This window comes from Lepidochelys kempii, chromosome 8 (assembly GCF_965140265.1).
Source record: "Lepidochelys kempii isolate rLepKem1 chromosome 8, rLepKem1.hap2, whole genome shotgun sequence".
NCBI lineage: Eukaryota > Metazoa > Chordata > Testudines > Cheloniidae > Lepidochelys > Lepidochelys kempii.
Genome location: NC_133263.1, coordinates 98,728,477 through 98,755,853, shown reverse-complemented (window position 1 = coordinate 98,755,853; position 27,377 = coordinate 98,728,477). Strand labels below are relative to the sequence as shown.

Below are 27,377 nucleotides of genomic sequence, written 5' to 3'. Positions count from 1 at the left end.
TGGCCTGATGTTCTAAAGGAGCCTACATTCAGGCACCTGTTGGTAAAAATCTTAACAACAATTGGGGTGATATGAAAAAAGGCACAAAAGAGAAAGGTTTTTCAAAGTCAGTTAAAGTGCCTAGTTCCCATTGATTTTCCATGGGAGTGAGGCACTCAATTGCTATTTGTGTCTTTGAAAATCTCCCCCATAGTCATTTAGAGGGAGAAACGAATTACATGAAAAGGACAGAATGGGGCAGATGCAAGGGTACAAGATCATTTAAACAATCTGCTTCTTACATGCAGACACTGGGAAACATTATATCTCAATATAAATGATTATACATAGAGCTTCATATGGGCTTTTGCAATCCCAGGCATTTTCTGTGTGAATCCAAAAGAGTTTTTTAATGTTCTTGTGGCTCAAGTTAATTTTTATGTGTCTGCTATGAGATTATATTTTAAATAATATAATTAAATAGATTCTATTTCCTTTCTCTCCTTCCTCAACCACCTGCTTACTTTCTTTCTGTTTTGACATTTCCTCACATAGTATAATAACAGATGCTACATTATTTACTGAACTCAATCAATTATATTACAGAAAAATAAACAACAGTAGCTCATTAGAGCTCTTTTCTTTGTGCAAAGAATACCTAGCTCCCCAAAGTAACCAGTCTCCAAGGCTTCAACATAAAATGACAATATACAATGGATATTCCACCCCAGTGAACCAAGTTAGAAAACAATTATGAGCTGGATAACATTAGCAACGCTTGGATCTGAATAAGCAAGCTGAATTTTGTTGATAAAAAAGGATGTTCAGTCTGTGAATAGATCAATAGCCAGATTTCAAATATATGGAACTGAACATAAAGCCCCTTATGTAAGCAAACACTGTTACAGAACAACGGAATATAGGTAATCCGTACACTTGAACATAGGGAGTGTCAGTAAACAGCATTGTTAAAATCTCTTTTGTTTGGCTGAGCAAACAGATCTTATTCTTTTCATTATTACAGTTTGTATTAAAACAAGGAAGCTCAGGTATAGTTTTAATCGTGGACTGGTTTTTCTGCTTTTACGTGAGAAAACAGTTTCCAAAAGGCCAGGGTAGTAAGCACAATGCAGCGGACGGGAATTATTGTTTCTATGTGTTCACAATTACTTTTAAAGAGAGAAAGAAAACACACTAATTACATGAATTAGAAGATAAGCAAGGCAATTTCTCAACAGTCTTATTGCTGTTACTGCTACAGTACTAGTTTACGTGAGTTCAATTACGTGAGTTCAATTGCTAATAACTTTACAGAATGCAACTTGTTAATTATTCACAACAGAATTCTCATATTCCTATTTTCTGCAAGACTCCTCTAGTGTCCCTCTAATGGTCTCTTACCTTAACTCCCATTGTTGACTTTTGGTAGCAACAGGAGGTAAGAGGACAGCAAATCCGACAGTACAGTGTAGAGAAAAGGTGGAGCATCTTATGCAAAACACTTAATACTGTAGTTCTGACTAAATGAACTATTCACAATATAACATGGTTTAAAAGTTCTGGAAGCACTTAAATATTTCAGGTTCTTAGATGATTTATCTTGGTCAGAAAGATGTGTGCAAGGTGAATTGTTGACACAATTTGCTTGTCAAGTTTATCTTCGAGAATAAAAAATTATGTTGGTTACCTACTTTATTTTTTTGCAGTTGTATAATGCAATGTTTCCATATATCAGAAAAGAACATAGTACTGAAATGTCACCAAATATACATTTAAAAAGCCACTTCAGGGGAGAAAACAAAAAACAACAACAAAGAAAAAGAAAGGAAAGGATGCAATTTAAACAGGATTTCACCAGTTCCACAGACTTTAATCATCTGGAAAATGAAATAAAAACATAATGCCAGATTTCAAATGTCTGCAAAAAGAAAAGAGTCAGATCAAGAAAATTATATTAATGAATAGAAAAAGAGGGGAAAGTATGTTGGTTTATATATTTATATAGCATTAGCAAACAAACACACCCCACGAGGATGCAGATATATCAATGCTTATTATTAATAAGGCTCTTATTAATGATGGGTGAAATTCTAGGCCCCACTGAAATCAATGGCAAAATGCCCATCGTTTTCAATGGGGCCAGGATTTCACCCTTTAAGTTTGCACATCTATAGCACTTTTAATTTGAAAGTCTCCTCCAAGGATCTCAAAGCCCTTTTCAATCATTAACTGACTTAGCCCCATCTCACCCCTCGGAGAATGGATAAACATAGGGAGCATTTCATCACCCACTGACCTGCAGTTTTATTTTGGGTACTACATGATAGCTGTTTTAACAACAACGCAACGGTTGATGACATAGCTAGCTGAGCTATGATTCTGTTTATTTCACCAGAACTCCTCTAAGGACTGATAGTCTCATGTACAGTTTTTTTTGGTTTTTTGGGGGGGGAGGGGGGGAGAAGTGGATGTGCACTATCCCTTTGTTTAATCACTATGTTATACATTTGCCTGGAGATAAAGAAGAAGAAAAAATTACTGCTGTGTGCAGAACTTCATACACATGACACTCTGACTGTTTTAGCAAGCGGGAATATACTGTACTGGGAGATCACACTTTGGACAAAACAGATTAGGACAATGGACTAGTTGTGAAACCCCATAGAACCCCCAAAACAAGCTTTTACTGGGGAACTGTTAAACAGGACACTTGTGGCACAGTCTGACAAAAAATTACATGGCTGAGTCTGACCATATGCAGCAGGAAAGTTGGGCATCCTGGATTAGATCCTGCAGAATCTCTGCTGGACACCTGTACTTTCAAATTCTTCACACCACAGTTGCATTTGGGGAACAGTAGTTTCCACAGGGAGTGGTTTATCCATCCACTCAGACTAAGGGAATGGAGCACACATGTATGATGGCTCATATCTCACAAATTAACAAATTGTTCCCATGAGATGCTTTCTGGAGAGGGGCCAGTTTGGGGCTGTGCTCAGGTACACATCAATGCCTCTTACAGGGTTGATTTGCCATCTTTTGTAGCCCTTGTACCTGAACGGGTGTAACAAGAGATTAGTTATTGGTTCAGCAAGAACTAGTGCCATACTTCATTGACTCGGATTTGTAAACAAAATTGTGGCTTTGTGGCTTAACACTTGTATATTTCTCATTAACAGTGTACTTTGAGAAACATTCTAAAGAGTTAAATTCACTCATCTTGCTTTGCTCTTTTTATCTCCTAATTTTTCCAATGTTTAACCTCGTTAGTTTACCCTGCAGCCAATATGTTTAATCACAATGGAGAGTTTGCATCATTATTGTGACAGGGTTTTTGAATTTTCATTGATACCTTGGTTTTGGGGGGACAGACTTTGGCATTTAAGGTCTCAGTCAGAGACTAAAGGTTTCTTTTCTTTAAAAGAAGTTTCAGGATAAATTTGATTGACCATTTAAAAACTGTATTACTAGTACAAAGAAAATAATTGGGATTTTTGTGGGCTTTTGGTTACTTTTATCTTAAAATTAAAAAACTGCTTCATTCCCCAAATTAAATTATGCAAACCATTTGTTCATAGTGCTAACTAGGCTCCAAGATATTTGAAAACAAAAGTAAAGAAATCAATCCATAAAATGAAAAGCAACTGAGATACTGTGTTTTAAAAACTGGTATCTGCAAAGACAATGTTTGGAGCTTCAGACACAGGACCCCTAATTTAAGTAACTCAAAATGTTAATGCTAATCTCATGTTTTATAATTTAAAAAGTATGTTCTTTTCCATATAAAATAATAAAATATAGGTGTATAAAATATTTATTATATGAACCGATGTTAACTGATCACTCGGGCTGAGAGACTGTCACTGTGATTTTTCCTAAAGCTCACATTAATCATTGTCTTCCTTGCAGCTACTCATAGTTGGCCCTTGGATCCATGAAACCAACTGCCAAAGATCCCTCTAAATTGGGGGGGGGGGGTACTGTGGCCCAATATGTATAGAATGATGTCATTTGGTCTGCAGTGGGTACAGCCAAAACTATCATAAGCTTCCTCCCAGCTGCATGAAGCTAAACTGGTCCTGCCAGTCAACCAATGGACTGTCTTGGTCTCGCTCAGTAGAATGGCCCAGTTCATAACGCAAAGATTGAGAGTACGGCACTCTTGCATTCTAATCCCAGCTCTAATGCTGACACCCTCTATCACTTAAACTGCAGCAAGGGAGGTTTAAATTGAAGATTAGGAAAAACTTCCTGCGAGGGTAGTTAGGCACTGGGACAAATTGCCTACGGAGGTTGTGGAATCTCCGTCACTGGAGCTTTTTAAGAACAGGTTGGACAAACCTGTCAGGGATAGTCTAGTTATTGCTTAGTCCTGCCTTGAGTGCAGGGGACTGGAGTAGGTGACCTACTGAAGTCCCTTCCAGTCCTACACTCCTATGACTCTGTTGTCAAGTCACTTAATTTCTCAGACTCAGTCAATACCCCTCCTGTGTAAAATGAGGGCACTAATATTAATCTCCCATCCACTAGGGGTGTGATGATTATTTAGTGCAGTGATCAAAGTGCTAATAGACCTGAATGCATACAAACCCCCACTTTATCAAAGATGAGGCGTTAGACCTCATGAGACCCTGGTGAAGTAGGTTATCCATGTAACAAACAAGGAAACTGAGGCAGAGAGCGCTTCAGACTTGCCTAAGGATAGTGGAAGACCAGCAGATAATATGAGACAGAATAGTTAGTGGAAAAGCCATAAAATCATGTTTTACCCAATAAAGTAAAACGATCTATAAATGTTATCCATGTTAGATTAAAGTATGTCATAGGTATTGAATGCCCACACAAAAAAATCTTAGTCAGCTCTGAGTGATGGTTGCCAGGTATCCCACCAACACAAACTCTAGAAATTGCCTCAAAAGGCAAAGTGTCCCACCTCACGTTCTTCCTCCTGTTCTTTTCGAATCTGCTCCAAACGAAACTGCTCTGCTTGTTCTCTCTCTTGTGCTTCCCTCTATTAAAGAGAAAGAAACAATCACATTTACATTCAACTGATAGCTAAGCAGCACAGCCCATAGCCCTGTGCAAAAAAACTGCATTACCCACATGAAGGAGAGGAAACTCCACAAATGTTTCTTTTTCTGCTGGGGTAGGAGTGGTTTGTGCAGACCTGCCAGAGACAAGGGGCAGACTGCAGCTGTCACACCGGGTTCCACAAACAGAAGGGGAAACAGTGCAAATTAATACAGCCTCAGACTGGGAGGAGCTTCTGAAAGATTGGGGCTGAATGGGAAGTATGCCACAAAGGTGGTATCCTCCCCTCCTGCTCTTTGGTGGGTGCATGCTCCCCTCTGCATGCAGATGGGGAGAACACAAGCCCCTTAATTCTGGAGCAAGAATAGGAACATAAAGGAACAATAGAATACTACAAAATTTGCAAATAACTACACATGTTTTCATTCAAAATCAGTATCTTTGTATATAGATCCAGTGGTTATAGATGGAAAAGACCTCTTAGATCAAGTCATCTCCCTGCGAGGACAGGATAGAGGCTCCTTGACAGAGAGCATATCACATATTAAATTAACCCTGCAGTGGATCCTAGTCATAAGGCCAAAGGGAGCATTGTTACACAGGTCAAGCTTTTTGGCCAGTATGTGCATGTGCCATATTTAAATGATATGATAAAGACACGTGAACCCCCCAGCCCTCAATATTCCACATATAAAGCATAATAATGAAAACAGTCATCTGAACACTGTGTACGTCCTCATCAGTGCACCACATAAAACATGTGCTTAATGAGCAACACAGATTCTGAGAATTTCCAAACTTCAGCTACATAAACTACTGTGCTAAGCAGAAGCAACTACCCATGAAGAATTCCTAGTCACACGAGGTGAAACTCACTCTGAGTATTCATGCTCTGTGAGGGGGGAATGCAGAACAGATGGCAAGGCAAGGTGACCCCCCACCCCTAAACCTAGTTCAGGCCTGCCTCACAGCCCCCATGGCCACTATTCCAGTCTCTTGGTTGAAATTGTTACCACAGACCCTACATGTCAGTTGTGTGGGCTACTGGGGCCACTGGATCTGTGTAAATATAAATCTGTGGCCTCTCTCTTGGCTTGCCCACGATGTGGCTTTGTATGCTGGCCTGTGTGGCTGGTAAGGAGTTTTCCTTGGTGTGTAGGGAAGCAGAACCCTACATGGGGCTGAAGTGGTGTGGTCCTCCAAAACTAGGTGAATTTCATCCATTGTGAGGACATGCATATCCTGGCATTCATGAAATTACTTCCCAACACAGCAGGGGATATTCTTCGCTATGCACACACCTTTGCTCTGTCAGCTTCTAGTGAAATGCGGTAAGCTTCATCCTGTTCTCTCTTCACATTCTCTCTGGCCTCACGTTCATCCTAAAATAAAAAAAACCAACAAATAATTAATAGACCAATATAGTTTCTTTTATACTCACTGGCACTCTTTAGACCAAATGTTTTAATAGTAATTTGGTTGCATTACTTCTGTTTCTGCTTGCAATAGAGGCCCACAAAAGTGTTTCATGGTCAACTTTAGGTTTTTATATATACATATGTGTGTGCGCGCTTGTGTGTGCGTATGTATGAGTGTGCGTGTGTGAGAGAGAGAGCAAACATGATCTGCCTGATACAGTGTTTAAATTGGTCCATTATAAATGTATAATTATCTAGATTTAGATAAATTGTAGGTTTGGGAAAGATGTCCTCATGAAATGAATTTTACATTTCAGATGGTGGATTTGCTGTTCACTGTCCAATGAAGTTGGCTTCAGGCACTGGCTAGTCCCACCTTTTTAACCTACAAGAGAAGGGCCTGTTCCCAACTCCTTAATCAGGTAAAAATCCCTTTGCCTTCAACAGGTTCCACTCCAGGCTCGTTATTATTAAATATTAATGTTATGGTATTGCCAAAGGCCCCAACCCCCACTGTTCTGTACAAACACAGAAAAGAGCCAATTCCTGCCCTGAAGGGCTTTCAATCTAACGGCACAAACAGACAGTAGGGTGAAGAACTTTGGAAATGAACCTGCTGAAGAACTGGCCCAGCTTAGTTAGTTACATGGATTGTAATTTCTTCAACTGGAAGTAGAGATGTGGAGGAAAGGCGTAGGAAAAGGAGCCCACCCCTCTCCATCACTGTGCACACCACCATCATTCTCCCAGTCACCCAGGCCTGCAACTGTGGGTATCATCTTTGATTCGACCCTCTCACTGGACCCACATATTCAGGCCATTGCTAAATCTTACAGCTTTTTCTTACACAACATATTTTAAAGTCTGGCCTTGGCTCTTTGTCCACACAGCCAAAACTCTCTTCCGCAACCTCATCATTTCAAGACTTGGCTACTGCAACCTTGGTGGTATTTTCCATCCAAAGGGGGATGTGAGGAGAACTTGGGGGGATAGGTCAAGAGCACAGTTCTGGCCATGCTGAGCTGAAGATAATGATTGGACATTTACAAAGAGATGTCAGAAAGACAGGCCAACATACTAGACTGGATTAAAGAAAATAGCTCATCAGTAGAGAGGCAGATTGGTGAGTCATCAGCATAAAGTTGGTAGTTAAAACCGTGCTTGTGGATAAGAGCACCTAGAGAGAGGGTGTAAAGAGAGAAGTGGAAGGGGCACAAAGGACAAAGTCTGGAGGGCAACCCATAGAAAGGGGTAGGGGGAGGAGGATGACCCACCTAATGAGTCAGTAAAAGAATGATCAGAGAGATAGAAGAACCATGAGAGGACAGAGTTCCAAAAGCCAGTGAAGTGCAAAATTTCAAGAAGCTGGGAGTGGTCAGTGGTGTCAAAAGTCACCAAGAGGTCAAGTAGGATAAGGATGAAGTATAGGCCTACAGATTTGACCAGGTACAGACCATTACAGTTATTTCCCAGGCAGATAGATGATGGACACCAGATTGGAAATAGTCAAGAACAGAACTGGATGAAAAACACCAGAGAGCAGTTGCAGACATCATGCTCAATGATTCCGGAGGTGAACGGGAGAAGAGAAACTGGGCAATAGTTTGAGGAGCTCAGACTATTCTTCCTCTTCAATCCATGGCCCACCACCACCATACTGAGGAGCCCCCTTATTCCCATAACCCAGAAATCATCCCTACTTGTTACTGGGACAAGAAAAGCAGAAACAGAAGCAGCCTGCTGCCTGGAGCCTAAGCACTACAGGGACTCCAAGAGCTGGAGGCTGCAGGGAGCTTGCTCATATACCTCTGTACTCTGCTTCTTTGGGGCCAGCTCAACCAAAGCCAGCATTTTCTGCTCTGTCCTTCTTCCCGCTACAGCTACAGAGGCTGGAGCAGCTCCAGCCCCACCAGAAGCTCCCCAGTGGCAGCAGGTAATAGTGCATTCCGCAGTACAACCATATTTTACAGCTATACCGTTATTGGTGAGCTTAGCCCTATTAACACCTAATGACCACTCACCCTAGCAAACAAAACCGACACTCCTAAGAGAGCATTTAAGCAGAAATAATTTGTTCCCTATATTTAATAGAAATGAAATCTCAATGCCTAATAACTTACATATCATATTTTTAAAGTATATTCTGTTAACATTCCCATTTATCTACTCGTTTTCCCGTACATAAGGGAACAATTTTTCAAATTGATCATTTTTTCCCTAGGCCTTTCTCAAGAACATTTGGCAACGATTCAGTTTGAAATGAGATTATTGGAGAGGTATGAATTAACTGCAATTGTTATGTCATGCAAACATGTCAAGAAGTACCTCAAACAAAACTCTAACGTATTAGCAGTTAAAAGAACTCTACATTAGCCTACATCAGCAAGAAGCAGTCACAATTACTGAAAAAAAACAAAACAAAAAAGTAACTAACCCCCAATTCGAGAGTAACAAAATCATTTTACAGTGAACTATTTTTCTTTATAAATATGGGACGAATGCGTTTTCTATAGTCTTCCGTTTTTTACATTTGATTAACAGAAGATGCTTGAAACCATCAGTTTGCTGAGAAGGATTGAACTGTGAGTTACAACAGTAATATTTGCAGTAATGAACAAGAATTCTAGCCATTTTGGATAATCTGTTCCCCTCCTGTTCCTGACTTTTGCTCCTTAGAAGCCCTAGTATGCTGTGTTTCTGACACACAAGGACACATGAAGGTAAACCCAACCAGGAAGAAACTAGATGAGACAAGTGGATATTCAGTTATTGGGGGTCCCTCAAAGAATTAAACTTTAAATTGTACTTTATTCAAAAGGGAAGAAGGCCTCTTCAACATTACAGAACCTATTCCCTACTCTTCTTGAAGAGTGGGTCATAATGGAGAGCAGAACACTCTTCTTTTGCCATATTGAGGACTTCCTTATGTATATCACAAATTCACCTTAAGATTGTGAGAAACAGAATGGTCACAAACTAGCTTATTGAGAGAAGATAGTCTGTCACAGATAGTCTGGGGGAAGAGAGGCATTTTGAAAACCTCCCTAACATTTGCTTCAGAGAGAACCTTTTTAACTTTCAATTTTTGCAACTGGGTACATCAGACTCTAACTGAATTTCAAAGGTCACTTGAAAGTCCAGTGATACCTTAGGGAAAACTGAAAGGTCAGGTGCAAACTACTGCTTCTTTCTTTTCTCAGAAGAATAAGAGGCCATAACTTAACAATGTAATTCCATTAGACTACTTAATCGAAGTCAAAAAGTTAACTAAGGCAGGTTTCAAGTTTGTAAAAAAAACTGTCTACTAAAACTCTCACCACAAAAGCCAAATCCCAAACCAGAACTTTGGTAGGAAATACTACATTGATTCTTATTTTGCATTTTAAAACTGCCAAAGAGAAAAGAACAACATTCACAAACAATTATTTGTGCTGAAGATAGAATCTATTTACTTATAGCAAACTATTACTTATTTCACAGAATACTGAATAATTCTTTCAAATGGAGCATAGTACCCATTGCTTTAAATTATGTCTTCTAGATGAGAGGGAACAATTTCCAAAAAAGTTGACACTGTAGGTTCTTTTTCAAGCATCCTGATTTGGCGTTTCAAGCATTTTCCTAATAGCTTATTTCCTCCTATTCTTGGCAGCGAACATCCTCATAGAGGATGGGTTATGAAAAGGATGTCAGGAATGCAAAGATTTATTATGCATGACTGGCTGATCCTGATAGAAAGATGTGAAATCCCATAGCTAAACCTAAATCTAGAGGTAAACAATTACACGGCAGAGACCTAGTACTACTATTCATACTTGGATCTTAAAGTCAAATTCCTAGGTAGACTAGATAGCACTAGCATCTAGAGTTTTTAGCTAGGAAAGAGATGTAATCAAATAAAACGTTTCTATGTATAGATTTGTGCTATGCTATAGTCCACTGGTTCTCAACCAGGTGTCCGGGCCCCCTGAGGGGCCGCAAGCAGGTTTCAGGGGGTCCACCAAAATAAACTGGGCCTCAGCCCCAGGCGGGGCTTGTAGAGGGAGTGCCATCTCCACCCCGTGACTCACCTCAGCGGGCCACCCAGCCTGTCTGGGTAGGGGGTGGGCCGCAACCAAAAATCACTGCAGAAAGATCTCCCCCTGCCATCAGAAGGGGTTGCTTCACAGCCGCTGACTCCATGAGCAGGCAGCAGCTAGCCAAGGAGACACACCACTTCTCCGCCCGTGTACATCAGCACCTCAGGGAGCAGGGCCAAATGGAAGGCAGAAATCTCTGGAGGCAGGTGGCCCACCCCACACGTTGCCTTTGGTTGGAGGTCTGCAGGTTTGTCTATTTAAGTTTAGGGGTCCCTGGGTAAAAAAAGGGTTGAGAACCACTGCTATAGTTGGTTTTACTACTACTCCGCAAGAACGAACAAGTCACTAGGTATTCTGGCAAAGCTATAATACTTTTCTTGTTCGCAGTTACATCCTGGATAAATTTTCAACATTGTATATTGTGTTCTTTTCATTTTAAATGTAGTTCACTGCTCTAGCCAAGTCTCTCCTCCAGAGACATTACACAAAGCAGTGAGGATGACTCACTGTTGCCAGAAAACAAAAAACAAAAGAGACATGACAATGTAATGAGAGGACCAGAAGAAAACGCTTGTCAAAGGAGCTACCACTATGTAATGGTGAAAGGGCACAGAAAGTAAAGAAAATTAGTAGTTGTGTTACTATGCCAGTAAATGAACAATCTCATAATTTTTTTCATCTATCAAAGAAAAAGTACGTTAGTTGAGAACTGCCTTGTGAAAGCCCCATTTACGTTGGAATTCAGGCACAGATGGATCATGTTTTGCCCAAGGTCACACAGAAAGTATGGGACAGAGCTGGCTATTAAACTCAGATTTTCTGAGTTCCAGTCCAATGACACAAGGTATTGTTATAAAATTATGCATACCATAGTTTTATATAATAAAGAAATACTAATAAAGGTAAAAAACCCAGTTGTTTCTTAAAGGGAAAAAAGTCAAATAATATCCATCTGTTATTGCTGCAAAATCAAATAATTTCCTACTAGTGCATGAGAAACAGAACATGAGTTAGATATTAATAAGAGTGAAAGTGAGTCAAGTTTCATGTATTAATTTTATAGGTAAATGCCCATAACCTGAACTGCACAGCCAAGCACATATATTTGGCTTGATCATTCTGAAAGGCGGTGGAGCAAACTGGATGAAACTTATCTCTTTCATAGCAGAGACCTGGGTTGTATTTCCAGCTCTTCCAGAAGATACCTCATGCAACCTTATTTGTTAAAAAAAAATATTGGGGGTGGAGTGGGGGAATCTACTTGCTTGCTTCCTAGAGTAGGTATAGGAGGCCTCGGTCAATAATAACAATGTTATGAATTGCACAAATATATTAACCCCAGTTAGTAGAAGAGGTGAAATAAGAACCCCATGGCTTCTGCCTTCGAGCAGTGGATATTTCATGGGGGTGTGTTTCTCTCAGCATGACAGGGCGGTGAGATGTGGGCTTCTGGGTCAGGTCTGCACAATATAGCTGTATTTAGGACTAACTGAGCATGCAGTCACATACAAATTGTTTTTGCAGATTGAAAATTATGAGAAAAAAGGCATCAGTTTTTAAAAACAAATGTAAGTTTTGTAAGGTCAAAGTATTAAAAAGTACATATTAAAAACTGCTGGAGTTTTTGAGAACTACAATTTTTAATAAATTTGCTCAAAGTGTATTAATGTGTACACCATTTAAAAAGCGTGGTTAATGACCAAATCCTGGTCTCAATACATGTACTCAACGCCAGCTGAAATCAATGGGAGCTCTGCAGAATTTGGCTGTAAATTCCTGTGCAATTATTTTAATGAGCATATTTTACTATTTTGTAAAGCTGAAAATCAGATTTTTCTTGTTAGCAAAACTGAAAACCACACACTAATATTTTTCAATGATTCACTTAGCAGCTATATACTTTTTTCCACATCAGTTTGAATTTTTAAGAAAAGCTTTGTTCTTCTGTTCACTGTTAATGGTGGAACATGAAGTTCCACAAACAGCAATGATTACACTTTTCAAACACTTTGCTTTAATATCATATTTTTTGAAGTTTGTTTTATTATGGAAGCATGATTCCATTTTGCATCACAACTAAATAAATTCAGTTTTTCGAGATGCACTTGCTAAGTGCTTCACAAGTCAATGGACAGCAAGTGACATTTCACCTTCCTGGCAGCAGTCTAACAATATTGTTCACTTAAGGCTGCTGGCAAAACTAGGATACTGACAATTTATCTTGCACCGGTTCAAAAAGCATAATGTGTGAACAAGATCTTAAACATGATCTTAATCATACCGGAGATCATTACTATTACCATTAATATAATATACACACATTATGTAAGCAGACATATGAAATACATAGTATTATATATTATAAGCATGTGTGCATATATGCGTGTTTGTGTGTATATATATATGTATATATAATAAAGGTGAGGGAAAGCAGTGGTGCTTGAGATGCCACAAAAATTGTGAAAAGCAAACCTTTTCTTTGAAAATAAAATAATAATTGTATGAAACAAGTGTAATAGCTCTTCGATTATACATGAGTAGATTGGGAGGAAATTACAGTACAATTCACAAAGCTAACCATTCGAATATAAAGTACAGCTGCTGGAATTTCTCATTGTTCAGTTGTCACTCAGAAATGTTACATCATCCAATGTCAAAAAGTCATTATACTATCCATTTGGTGTCAGAATGATGATAGAACAAGATTTTTTAATTGACAGCTTACGTGGAAGGAAGTCCTTTTAAAATATTGACGGGATAGTGAGATTGCAGCTATTATCCCAGGCATGGCTGAGATAATATTAGCTTGTCTTCTTTTTAGTAAATAAAATAAAATAAAAACAAAAACCAAATAAGAAGTGGATGAAAGTATCTGTCTTAACTTTTACTTGAGCTTAAAAGTAACTCTGAGATTTTACATTAAGTTACCCCACGAAAGCTTATGCTCTAATAAATTGGTTAGTCTCTAAGGTGCCACAAGTCCTCCTTTTCTTTTTGTGAATACAGACTAACACGGCTGTTACTCTGAAACCTTCTTTCATGGAGAACTGAACAGTATTGTTCCCCCAAGATTCTTTTGTGAAGATCTCTCAAGAGAAAATATATTCTCTTATCCTATAAAAAGCTTCTGCAATACAAAGAAAGCCCAATTGTGTTGCAGAAAGCACACCTAATAACAGTATTCATAAAAGAATCATTCATTTGGATCAAGGTTCTTCTACTGTTCTTACACAAGTCAGAGCAGGCACTTCATTTTGTATGCAGCTAAGGAAAATCCAGGCAAGTGAGGATGGATTTACATACAAAGAAACTGAATGAAACCAACAAAACAAAACACCCTCTGCTCATACAAGTACCTTTCTACAGCTGAATTCTGCTTTTGGATGAGCTCACATGGCTTCCATTGACTGCAGCAAAAAATGAAGCCGCCATTCTTACCTTGATGAATTTATAATCTGAACAGACAAGACAAAGGGGGCAGGGAGATACCACCTACAAGCCAAGTGATCAGTGAGGGGTGGTTAGTACCCCATTCTTTAAAAAAATAACATGAGTAGGAGAGAGAGGAAGGGGTAGAAAGAAGGGAATGCGGATATTGAAGGAGGAGGAAGGAAGAGGGTGATGGCAAGAGGAAGAAAAGTAGAGGAAGAAGCATGGAGGGTTAGGCAAGAAGAGTAGGGGCTGTGAGGGCAAGGGGTGGAAAGAGATTGGAGCAAACAGCCAATGAGTCAAACTGAAGGAATTTGGAGCTGTTGAATGAAAAAGAACCTGTCATCTCCCATGGAGGCCTGCTCCATGCTGCCAGGCCCCCACCCCTAATGGGAAAAGGTCAGAGGCATTCACATTTAAAGGAGTCGTGCTGCCATGGTGAACGTGGATCTCGAAGCAGCAGAATGGAGACAATGGGACACCACATGATTGCCCCAGCTCCCCATGGATGCCTCAAGATCCACCCTTATGGGTACTGGATCATTGACGGGCCCAGAAGGCCATACCTGTTTTTCAATGAACTGCAGCCACTTAGGAAAAAACCTGAGTGCCACTGTGGACAGCTCAGGGAAAACATCTGTTCAGTGAGCCAAGTTGGTCCAAAAGGCAAAACAAGTGTTAATAAGGAATAGGTTAGAAAAAACACTGAAAACAGTGTAATGCCACTATATAAATCCTGGGTAGACTCCCATGTGGAATGGTGCTTTCGGTTCTGGTCACCCTACCTCAAGAAAGGAGTTAACAGAAGTAGAAGCAGTTCAGTCACAGGTGAAAATTAAAAGTCTGGAAAGATTTCTATATGCACAGAGACTGAAAAAAACAGGACTGTTCTTTTTAAAGAGGCAATGAATAAGAGACATAATAGAATTCCACCAAATTAATGAAGACTCTAGAGAAATTACAGTGTGTGATCCTGTTTACTCTTTTTCATAATAGAAGAACATGGGGATATTAACAAAACTGAAAGGCAACAAATTTAAAAGGAAATATTTTTTCACACAATACATAATTAATCTATGGAACTCACTGCTACAAGATTTCAGAGGCAAACCGATCAGCAGGAATCAGAAAAGAATTAGCCATTTATACAGATGAGAACTCCCAAAGTTACACTAGACAGGATAAAAAATAATAAATACTTTTAGAAAAGATGATTGTGGGCATAAGCCAACCACAAAGTGACGGGCAGAGTGAGGAAGAAACTTTCCCTGTGAGCATAATTCTGTAATTGGCCACTGCAGTGTTTCTGGCACCTTCCTCTGAAGCATCTGTTAGCAGCCATTGTCAGAGACAGGTCTAGGTGGATTTCTGGTCTGATCTGGAATAGCAATTCCTATGGTCCTGCCAACTATCCGGGATGGCAAACTCTGTCCCTTTGATGGGATGATTTGGTGGAAAAATCAGCATGCCTTAATGTTGTGGAGTTTTCCATCTAACTTTGGCACTCCTGTGGCCTGTTATGTAGGAGGTCAGGATTTAACTCTGGATCTTGGTTTTGCATGGAGGTTACCTTAGTGAGTTGTGCCAGACCTTACTTCATGGATTGTCCACCAGGGTCAGTTCTATCATAAAGGAAGAAGGAGTAATCACAAACAAACCTTAAGGACAGCAAAACTTGAATATATGACTATGAGTTGGAGATTTGCATGTTTGCACAGGGTAGCAGAATCCGCAGAGCTGCCTCTGGGAATGTAAGCCAGAAAGTGGCATTTACAAATGCTGAACGTTTATTTGAAATAAACTCTTCATTTCACTGAACCACTCCTGAAGTTAAAAACTATAAATGCTTGAGGCTATTCCTGGGAGTATGAAAGAAAAACACCCAGTTTGTCTAAACAAACCAGTGCAATGAAGGTATTAGTTTGATTCACTGAAGATGACAGATTTGTACATTGTATAACTTAGACACATATGGTGTGGAATACCTTTGATATAAAAGTGCATGCAAAATTGCATTTGCATGTGAGAACCACAGAAGCGATGTCAATGGTTATAACGTTCATATGACAAACGAGATGACATACTTACACTATAAACGGTACCTAGGACAAAACAGCCATTTAGCGTTTATCCTTTGTTTTAAATGGACTTTTCAAATATCAGAGCTGCTGTACATTTTTTTTTTTTTAAAGGAGAGAAATCCTTTAGCAAAACTTACTATGGAGCATTACACTGGGGAGGAAAAAACCCACATATGTCCCAATCAGGTTGTTTTAGAACGCTGAAATTGAAGCCTGCTGTGTACAAAGTGACTGGCGAGATGACAGAAGGCTCCTTTCTTGAGCACTTTGCTGAACAAGGGACAGTTAGTTATGCGAAGGTAGTTACTATACTGGTAGCACCAAAGAAGGGTTTGCTGAAGAAAGAAGTGGACAATTGCATGTTTTAGAGTGGTGAAGGTATCAGAATCAAATAAGTCATTAGCAAGGGCAGTTATGTAGGAAGCAAAGGTAGGGAGACAGGACTACACAATGGAAGAGGGAAGAGATAAAGAGAAGGGAGTATAGTAGAACCTCACTTATTCACACCAGAGACTGCAAGGCTCATTGCAAACAGCAGAATTTTGTGCATTAGTTAGGAAAAACACAATATAAATTAAGGATCTCCAAGAACCACTCCGCCTGGTTAGCTGGCCCCAGATTTTTTAAGTATTTATTTCGGTGTTGGTGCACTCAGCATTGCAACACCGAACTGGTTTAGGAGAGTAAATCTTATTTTCAAAAGGGACTGAGGCATGGGACCCTAAATCCCACTGACTGTCAATGGGATTTTGCTTTCTAAGTGCCTAAATCCCTTTTGAAAATGAGATGTATGCTCCTAAATCAGTTAGGCATTGCACTGCAAAAGGCCACAGCGTCTAAATATCCTAAAAATCTGAGGCTTACAACTTGGTCGGCAGCATGGGAGAGTATCTGCTGACAATTTCAGGTCTTGTAGTTAATGCAGAAAACTGCCATTTACAATTCAGGTGAGTTTTTTTTTCCCTGTGAGAGTAGAAATGTCGAAGGAGGGAGATTAAGTACAGCGTTATGAAAATGGCACATATTATTCTAGGTCAAATGAATCATTGTTTTAAAGACAGAGTTTCTGGATGAACAGAGATACAAACATATTTCTATAACTAGCTTCTGCTGTGAATTTAAGGTGTATTTGTGGCTTCTTTTTTTTTTGTTATTATTCAAACCTCCATCCAGCAATTACATAGAAAACAAACCTGCTATTTCCTCCTCAGACTATAGCAATAACTAGGGAAAACAAGTGTGACCTGTGGTCAAAATGAATGCCTTTGACTTTGCATTTCCACACTTTGGTAAGGCTGAGTGTCAATTGTAACGTCTTTATAACAGTTTTTCCATTTAAAAATTCTTAAATAGATATCCTTTATTTGCAAGTAAAAGTGAAGTGTCAGTTGAGGGCAATTTAGAGTGAATGGAAAGTTTTAATTTGGATTTGTAAAAATAAAGTGCTTTTTCAAGCAATTGTAGGTAAAAATCTATTAAACGTTGAAGTTTAATCTAAAAGCAAGAGCATTAAAGTTGCATAACTAGAAAAATAAACATTGTGTTAGACCTACTGTTACTTAAATAACATGTGAAGAAGTTGGACCAGCTGTATAACAGTCAATGCTTTTACAGTAACACATTTTGACAGCAAAAATAAAAAGAATGCATTACTGAGATATCATCAAATGAGCCATGTCATTACATGGGAACTCCACCCAGTATAAGCTTGTCAAAAAGTGTTACTGTAATCCTTTGAGAAGTCTCCTCCTCAGGCAAGAAACGGAAAATGTTTAGGATAGGCTCAGAACAGGTGTGTTGCATTTTAATGCCAAGTATTTAATCATGGATCTCTTCACATTAGTTTCATATGTGACAAATTCAGACTCTCTTCTTGACATTCATGCAACGCTGAAATGATCAGTCAACAGTCAAACTGAGAGCCAACAAATGTAAACAAAGAAGCTGTGGACACATCTTTTTAGCACTGTACACACCCCAAACACAAAAGACATATTAAATTATTACCATTTTTTTCTTGCTTTTCCAAGATCAGTACTTTGAGGACTGAGGGATGCCATGCAGCCCCATCAGGTTCAGTCTACTGAGGTGGCCTATTCACTTGTTGGCCGACACTGTGCCAGCTTCTGCTAGTTTCTGGTTCAGTGCCCCCCAAGAGCAGAAAACCCTCCATGGAAGGTTGTGGTGGGCCCAAAGGTGACAGTTCAGCTCCAGAAGTGGGTAGTGCTGGCCAGGGGAGGGGGCATAGCTGGGACAGCCAGTGGTATGCACTGGTTCAGGACATCACTAGTGTAGCGTCCATTGGCATAATTCCTACAGATCTTCTGAAAGAACTTAACACTGCTTCTGGTGTAACCACCACCAGACGGTGGTGGTGGGAACAAGCACAGTGAATCTTTCCTTGGGACACAGTGGCTTTCTCTCATGCAGGAAAGTGCCAAATGCAACTCCTTGTTTCAGTAGGGTCATTCTGACCCATCATCCTATCTACCAAATAGGTAAGTACTTCATTTTAGTTTGCCAGGCCCAAAAAGAGAAGAAAAAGGAGAGAAAGAGAGGGAGAGAAAAAGAAATCCCTTCATACTTTGTGTGCCTTGTGACACTACTCCCCATATTCTTCACAGTTATATTATTATGATAGAATTATGGCATAATTATGATGCATTTTGTACAAGATGGGTCATATGAGGTGTCATTGGAAAAGTTATGAATTGCTGAAATAGGATTATCCTATTAGTATTCATGTATCATACTTGTATCTAAAGTTAGGGATATTGACTATATATCTGTATTTCAATCGTGCTTACACCCACAGCTAGCCTTTCTGGTACAACAATGAAGAAGCCAGACAGGGCTGATGGCCCATCAGCAAAGACAATGGACGCTGAAAGAACTTAACCTTCCTGTGAATGTTTTGGCCAGCCTGTAAGCAATGCCTGCTACAACACTGCAAGGGCATGTGAACAGACCACATGTCTCTGGACTCCATCTTGGGATGTCAGTATTTTTCCACAAACTGGTCTGGGAACCAAGTTTTGAAACAAAGGATTCCTGTCATATGCTAAAGCTATATAAGGCAGGGAGTGACATCTGTTGGTCTTCACTCCCCACACAAGAAGACTCCTGGAAACACCTGAGGAAAAAAGACTGAACTGGGGAAAGTGCTGGATCCAGGCTAAAGGGATTTCTAGCCTGTGTATGAAGACCTGAGAAACCCAAGCTATAAAGCTAATGCAGCTTGTGCCTTAAGAATCTGTAAGTCTGCCTGTATCATCAGTTAGAGTGAGAATCTGCTAATTCATATCCAATCAATCTAGTATATTAAGCTTAGTTTTCTTTTTTGTGTATTTGCTAGGGTAATCTGCTTTGATCTGTTTGCTATCCCTTATAGTCTATCTTTTGTCGTTAATAAACTTGTTTTTGCTTTATCTAAACCAGTGAGTTGGAGTGAAGTGCATGGGAAATCATACCTCAAGGGGCAAAGGCTGCTGCATATTCCTCTCCACATTGACGGGGAGCCGAACTGGATAATAAATTTATACTGGTTGGGGTTTGGACCAGGGCAGAACGGTACAGCTCTGGGGTCCTAGACTGGGAAGCTGGTGGTTATTTTGGCTGTAGCCTCTCTATTGTTGGTTCACATGCAGTAGCTGGTCCAAGAGCCTGCATGTAACTGCAGCTGTGTGTGACCCTACCTGTGTGTACGCTGGTGGAAGTGTAAGACCAGGGAGTGTGTCTGCAGCTTGCCAAAGCAGCACAGTGTGAGAGGGAGCTCAGGCTGGTGGGTCAGAGGGCTCAGTGGTAGCCCAGTTCCAGGTGGCACCCTGGGTGAACCTGTCACATGCCTATGTTTATATCCATCCATTGATCTAACCTCACAGATACATACTCCATGGGGTTGGTCCATGGTTCTCTAGAATTGGTTATATTGACGACAGTCTGACCATTCACCTTTTAGTCAAGTCAATCTGCTTCCTTCATCTTGCAGTGGTTGGTTGTGCTGGGCTCGAACCTGCCATCTCCTTCTGCGGGCCTCTTTACTGAATCCGCCATGCTCACATGAACTCAATAATGGCATACTGCTGATTACGCCTTATAAACCCATTGCACTGTAGCATGGCCAATTCAGTATCAGAAGGGAGATGGAGGTGGTATATTCATGCTGTGCTAGAGAGGAGAGTATGACAGATGGTCCACATGGTGACATGGCACAGATGCATTTGGGTCCCCAAAATCTTTGCAAGCCAAGTATGGGTAGTGCGTTGGGGCTAGCTGGGGAGGGAGAGAAGGGATGGTATTTGATTGACTGCCTGGGAGCAATGGGGAAGAGAGAAGCCAGGGAAGGCGGAGTTGGCTGCCTGTAGAGGGAGTAAACGAGGAAGAGAGGGTGGGTGAAAAGAACCAGCTTCTTTCCTCACTGAAGTCCAACCCAGCTACAACTATCAAAATACACAGTGTGCGCCCCTCTGTCCTGTGACAAGGAAAGCCGATCACCATGACTATCAATACAAATAAACGAAATACATTTTAATTTTCTGTAAGGCAATTCTTTTGGGACTTTTGGGAAGAAAAAAGTTTAATCAAAAGCAAATAAATAAACCAAGAAGTGAAATCCGCTTAGCTATTTAAATGGTGAGATTTTTGCACTTCACATTAAAAGTATGCTTCCAAATCACTCTCATAAAAATCCAATGAAGCAAAACCAGTAAATTATCCTAAAACATTGATACTAAAGCACAACATTTTAATGACTACATTACTGTTACCGACTAAAGGAGTTACTCCTTTTATTCAGCTAGCAGAGGTCTGTGCTGTGGTACTGAGCATCCCACCTGCAATACCAACCAATGACATGTGAGTGGGAGGTGGTTATAAATTGGTGCTTGAACAGACACCTTCAGCACCACAGCATGCACCTCTGCCATTTGAGCTAAAGAAGGGACTTCATTAGCTGCCAGTAGTACCAGGCAGTTATCCTGTATTGGAACAACCACTAGAGGGGGATGCAACATGTGCTATGCTATCATGAATTATGAAGTGTCTGTGTTCTGAAGCTTTTCTATGCATGCAAGTTATAAATCCATCACAAAAGGAAAGTTCAACTATCTAGGCTGCTCATTAGTGAATTTTTGTTAATTACAGGAAGTGTATCCAGTTCTCACACACAGTAAAAAGTTCTTTTATGTCTTTATTTACAATTAAGATATACTGCTGGCTTTTCAAACACAAAAGAATGTTCTGTTTATCCCCTTGTGGTTTTACGATGACTTACTGTTGCTATTAAGAAAACAGCAACAGAAACCGGAATCTATATCCTGTTTGCTATTGTCATATTTGTAAAGGAATTGCATGTAACTAAATTAAGTTCTTCAACACAAAAGAAAAAAAGCACTGATGTTTGAACATAAGTTGTCAAGGACAAGATTTATAAGAAAGTTACACATGTTGTGTATCAAACCACAAAAAAGTCAATATTTTTTTTCTCATGCCAACACCTTTTGTTAAGCACAAAATGTACATACTACTTATTAAATACTCCCTTTTTGAAATAATACATTACATAATACTGTTTTAATTTTACTTTCTACTTCAAAGGCCATTGGAGATTACCCTTTTTATGTTTATTTTATAATAAATACATCTAAGTTATATTCAAATATCTCTGTGTACATAGAATTTATAACATTTGTAAATTTACCTCCAAAGTTTTTCAAATATTTTCACTAATTAACCATCTACCACCTCCAAGGCAGACTATGCCACATTCCCTCTGGTGCAGATATGTCAGTGTGCTAACAGTGCTGAGGAAACGGGGAAATGGGAGAAAAAACACTGCCCAGTGTAGACATGGGCAAAATTCTGCTCTTAGAGCAATATATTGTAGCAGATCTTACACAGGGAGAATTCCGAGTGATGAAACTGGAGTTCTATGCACTTAGGGAGAAGCAAATATCTAAGTTCAAATCCCCAAGATGAAGACACATAGTTTGTTAGTGGGTTCCACAACTATTTGCTCGACAGCAAAGGAATGTAAGACTCGGGATTCGAGGTTGAAGTTTCTGCCCCTGTCCATCTTCCTCACTCCATCCTAGCTGCTGCTATCCCCCTGGATCCTGCCAATCCCCACTCCATCCTATCCATCTCCCCTGCACTCCTATCCTCTAACACCGACTCCTGCCCATCCTTGGCTTTTGCCCATTTCCCCTGTTCCCTGCCCCACTCTGCTGCTATCCCTCCCACTCCTCCAGGACTCTTGCTCTTTCTCCCCTACTTATTCTTATTTCTCCCCCTTCTTCTGTCCATCCCTTCTCCTGTCCCTTTCCCTCCCTCTCTTCCAGCTCCTGCTTCTAACCCTCCAAGCTCCTACTGTTATCCACTCACTCCGTCTCTCTTCACCCCCCCCCCCCCCGTTCCTCACCCCTCTGTAGTTGAGCCACGCTTCCTCCTCACTGCCTGGCATCAGCAGGATGAGCATTGAGAGCACAAGGCAATCAGTCCTTCAGTGCACAGTTCCTGTGCCAGTGATCACTGGCAGCCAGGATGAGCAATTGCTGAGAAAGTCCTGCTCAGCCCCTAAGCCCTCGGATGGAACATGCTCAGTTGCTCTGTGTAGATGGTGCATTTGCAATCAAGCCACCACACAGTAACTGTGAGAGGATGGGACAAGCTCAGTGCAGATGGAACCTCTAGAGAATTTAGCTAACAACTTCAACTGAGTATGTGTGAACAGAGATTCTTCAGAGGCTTATAACGTGGGCAAATGTTCACAGGAGCATCAAAAGGCACATCCCTGACACCAGGGTGACCCCTCCCTCCCGCCCCCCACCACCACATTTCAGGTCTCTGCACCAAAGCATGGAGATACTAGAGCTTCTAAAAAAACTATTGTAAGAATTCTTTTAACATGGAGAAAATACACGTATTTTACCCAAACCTCATTCTTGGAAGCAACGATCATTTTAGCTGAAATATTCCAAAAAAGTTCAGCCTGGTTAAATATCACCAGTGAAAATTTCAGCCTCAATTATGTAATTTTGGTAAAGTTATAAGCAAGTGAAAGTAGGATCTTATAACGGACAGGTGTTTTGCAACTTCAACTATAGGCATTGCTACCTGAGACTCCTATAAAAAAAATAGCTTAAATATGTAGCTCCAGAAAATTAGTCCCAACAGAGATCTAGCTGCTGTTAGCTATGAGAGAAAAAGAAAATAAATTTTGAAACTACTTAGAAATTTCAATTAGCAATGGGCAAGTACAGTAGGTAATTTTTATAGATGTTGATATCTAGTAGCAGCAACGGAACAAACAGTATTTACAAATCTAGAAGCAAACCCTGCTCACCTTAGTCATGTGACTAGTCATGAGTAAGGGGAGTTGGATTTGGCGCATGGATTCCCACTTAAATAAATGAAAAAGTATAATCATGCAACTGAGTTGGAGTTAGTATGAGCACTACACTTTGTCATAATGCTCATTTTCAGTCAGGTTAATGGAAAGGTTCCACATTAATGGGAGTCAGAGTTTTAGAAAACCTGGGAGATGAAATACATGGACCAATAAAGATTCAAGAAATTCCATGCTAAAATCTGCCATAATAATAATTACATTTTCATACTTAGATGGCACCTTTCATCTGATGCTCTCAAAGCACAATAGCCATCATGTCATGAGCTCACTTGATTGTGCCTTGGTACTGTGGTATATAAACATCATCTGTAAATGGTTCCCAGTCCAGAGAGAGCTCTTACACATCTTATATGGAGTAATACAAGGACATACTGAGGTATGTTAAGGATCCTGTTACAATTTGAAATAAACGTTGTTTGTTTTATTGCTCTCTCAACCTTAATGTTACTCCCCAAAGAGCATTAGTGAATTTGCAATTAGTAGGTAGACTGTTCTTGTTCTAAATATAACAGTATTATGGTGTATGGTTATTCTTACCAGTAAACATAAAAATGAGTGACATTAATCCCACCTTCTTACAGCAGCAGAAATCTATACTTTTTAGGATACTACTAATTAGAGTTAAGCAACAGGAGGATTTCCCGGCATCCAACAGTGTAGTGATGACTTCCCATCACTCAGTTAACAAGATAGTACAGAATCTTTGTTAGTTAAATTAAAAAAACAACAACAATGAAGTAAGCTTCTAGAATGACCCATCAAAATAAATCACTGATCTGATTTTAATTAGAAGCATAAGACACCGTTCTAATTTTAATTTTGAAATTTGTTGTACACCTTTACAATAACAATAGCACCATACTCTGCACTCCCATGCTTTGCCAAGACAAAATCTATATTGTTACGTACTGAACAGTTCAATACAGATTTCAGACCTCAGAATCTTCCTCAGTACTCTCACTTGTAACCTGAATTTTATCTTCCGATGAAGGCACTTAAAATAAATAAATAAAAAAACCAGACTACTTGCAGTTAAAACGCAATCAAAAATTCAATTATCCTATGCCTTGGATTTGTCTTGTAACCCTCATATTAAAATTTGTGTTTAGTATTAAAGGAATTAAAGTTAATTTCTTTACCAATGAGTTATGGGGAACACAAATTAAGATGAAAAAATTAACTGGGAAATATACATGCAGATAGTGTGCACTCACATTATTATACAACATAATCAGTAAATCTGGTACTAATGAGTCACAAGACTTAAATGTGAAGAATGTGTTTAGTGAATTATTGTCAATCAATGTCTACACACAAGGATAACAATAATCTTGAATGGCAACACACCTATTATTACAAATTCCTTACTAAGTACTTCATTACTTCAAAATGTCACTCTCAATTTATAGAGTAACAGATAAACATCTCTCTACTGTATACCTGGCTTGTGTCTACTTCTATGTAATTGAAACACTGACTGTTTCTGAAAACTTCATATTATCACTTACACATCATTTCGTTTCAAATGGTGATTCAATGGCACTTTACAAGTCTGTTTGTTCTAAGGCTTCCTTTTAAACCGAGTATTTTATTCTCTCTACATATAAGCATTTAAAAAACATCAAACTACTTTTGTTTTCCATCTGTGACTTTAAAGGTAGACATGAGGAGTGTTTGTAGTTGTCATTTCCTGGTATGATCGTATTAACCTAGTATAATACTATTGGAAATGTAAACTATTACTCATAACCAATATTCTGAAAAAGAAAACAAAGACCCTGAAAGTGACTAATAAAGCCAATATGTAACAAATTGCACTGATCTTTTGAAGAAACCAACTAAATAAATAAAGGAGATTTACTATTTTCCCCCTCCCTAATGGAAGATGTGGATTGAAACACAAAGTAACAAACTTTACCGGCACAAAAAGTCTTTTCTTTGTTTATCTTTATATTCCCCATCATCCTCGAAATCCATTAGGAGTCTGCAGTAACTGTCAACTCTCACCTCATCCTTTATGTCTTCTTGCTGCTGAGCACTGAAGATCTCCATTGCAGCCATCAGTCTCATCATTAACTCATCCACTGTTGTGTTACCTAGCAACAAAGGAAGATAGCTGAACTTCATATTATAAAAGTTATTAAAAATGGAAAGTCATTCGAGAATTAATCCATAAGGAATAACTAGTGTTTGAAAAATGGCCGATTAGAAAATACTAATATCTCATTAGAATATTTTTAATTTGCCTTTTTGTTTAAAATTTTTAAAATGTTTCACCAGCAAATCCTAACATGTGCAAATGTAGTCTGAATTTTTCAGTGGTACAAATTAGAATATTTGTTTTTGTACCAATTGGTAGCATCTCTAATTTATGTTAGAGAAAAGAATGATGTGTGAGAATCAATGACTTTTTTTTAGCTTTTTGCAACTACTATATATCATTATCTATCTAGGTAGAGCTAATCTTAGGTCACATGGGATAGGACATTACTATTAAGACTCTGTTGGTGGCTAGGTTAAAAATAAAGAAGTTAAATCTGGAAGAAGAGCATTCTGAACCCACACGAATGATTCACCTCAACATTAAACTCAAAATCAGTTTTGTTTTCAGTTGTAACAAGTTTTATTTTTCCGACAGCATATCTATTCCAGACTGACTAGCCCTGGACATGGAAGTCCTACATCTATACATAAAACAAATCCAGCATAGGCCCCGGAAGTGGATGCTTCCCCATGCTGTCCTAGCAATGTGTGTCAACATTCTTCAATAGGGTTAAAAGGTCAGTTCAGTCTCCTACCATGATCCACTTAGTCTTTGGTTTCTCTCCTGTGACTGCTAACCAGAGTGCCAACTAGTGCCACCTGTGAGGGTGACTTTGGTATGAGGCCACTTGTCCATTAGGATTAGCAAAGACTGTAACGTCATCTAACATGAGCAACTACACAGCCTTCTGATGAGAATACATTTTAGTTACTGTCAACATGAGCTAGATTTGAACTGGTAACTGGAGGTAAAATTTTCAAGAATGCCTAAGGCACTCAGGAGCTGAATTCCCATTTTCCAAAAATTGACTTAGGCCTTTAGGAGCATAAGGCTTACTAAAAGTCATTAAAACTTAGGCTCCCATGTGCCTTTATCATTTCTGAAAAGGTGCTTTTGAAAATTTACTCCTACTCTAGTTTTGAAAGGTTTTCTATATTTCATTAGTAGAATCATCTACTCTGCAAACAGCAACAATTGTATTTGTCCTGCTACACATGCATATAATTTCATAGGGCACTATGCATTTGATGATACAATCCTAAAAGGCATTCATGTTGCATTTCTCTAGGAAACATAAAACACAGCAAAATTTAATGTGTGTGTCAATTTTTTGCTATAGGTTCAGTCCCAAAATAAAAGGATGCATTTACTGGGGTAGATCACCATCTTAAAATTTAAGGAGCTAGTACCAGAAATCCCCACACATAATGAAATATACACCCCAGAGACTGAAGTGAAGTAATCTGGAATATTTTATAACAATTCTTAGACTCTGATTCAGCAAGATACTCACGCACATGACTAACTTTAAGCAAACAAGCACCATTGACTTCAATGGGATAACTCACATGCTTAAAGCCACACACATGTTTAAGTACCTGGCTGAAGTGGAGCCTATAAACCAGAGTAAATAATATAGTTATTTAATTATTTGTACGGAATAAGCAGATTTAGTAGAGCACAGAACTATTTAACCATGCATTGTCCTTAGGGGAGACAAACTCTGTGGTAGTTGGTAGAAAACGTAGATTTGGAAGTATCCTGTTTATATTTATTAAAAGGGAAAGTACATGCATAAATAAAAAGGTTTTAGAGTAACAGCCGTGTTAGTCTGTATTCGCAAAAAGAAAAGGAGTACTTGTGGCACCTTAGAGACTAACCAATTTATTTGAGCATGAGCTTTCGTGA

At 39.3% G+C, this 27,377-nt stretch overlaps 1 protein-coding gene across 2 annotated transcripts in view; it reads right to left on the bottom strand.

Moving 5' to 3' along the window:
- Nucleotides 1-27,377, bottom strand: part of FAF1 (Fas associated factor 1) — a 303,693-nt gene that overhangs the window by 26,328 nt on the left and 249,988 nt on the right. The window contains exons 15-17 of one of the 2 annotated variants that reach the window (XM_073357756.1): nt 25,433-25,521; nt 6,312-6,392; nt 4,913-4,990 (exon numbers count right to left, since the gene is read on the bottom strand). In XM_073357756.1, the coding sequence (XP_073213857.1) occupies nt 4,913-4,990; nt 6,312-6,392; nt 25,433-25,521 (248 nt within the window). The remainder of the gene's footprint in view (nt 1-4,912; nt 4,991-6,311; nt 6,393-25,432; nt 25,522-27,377) is intronic. The other variant, XM_073357758.1, reaches the window with a different exon arrangement.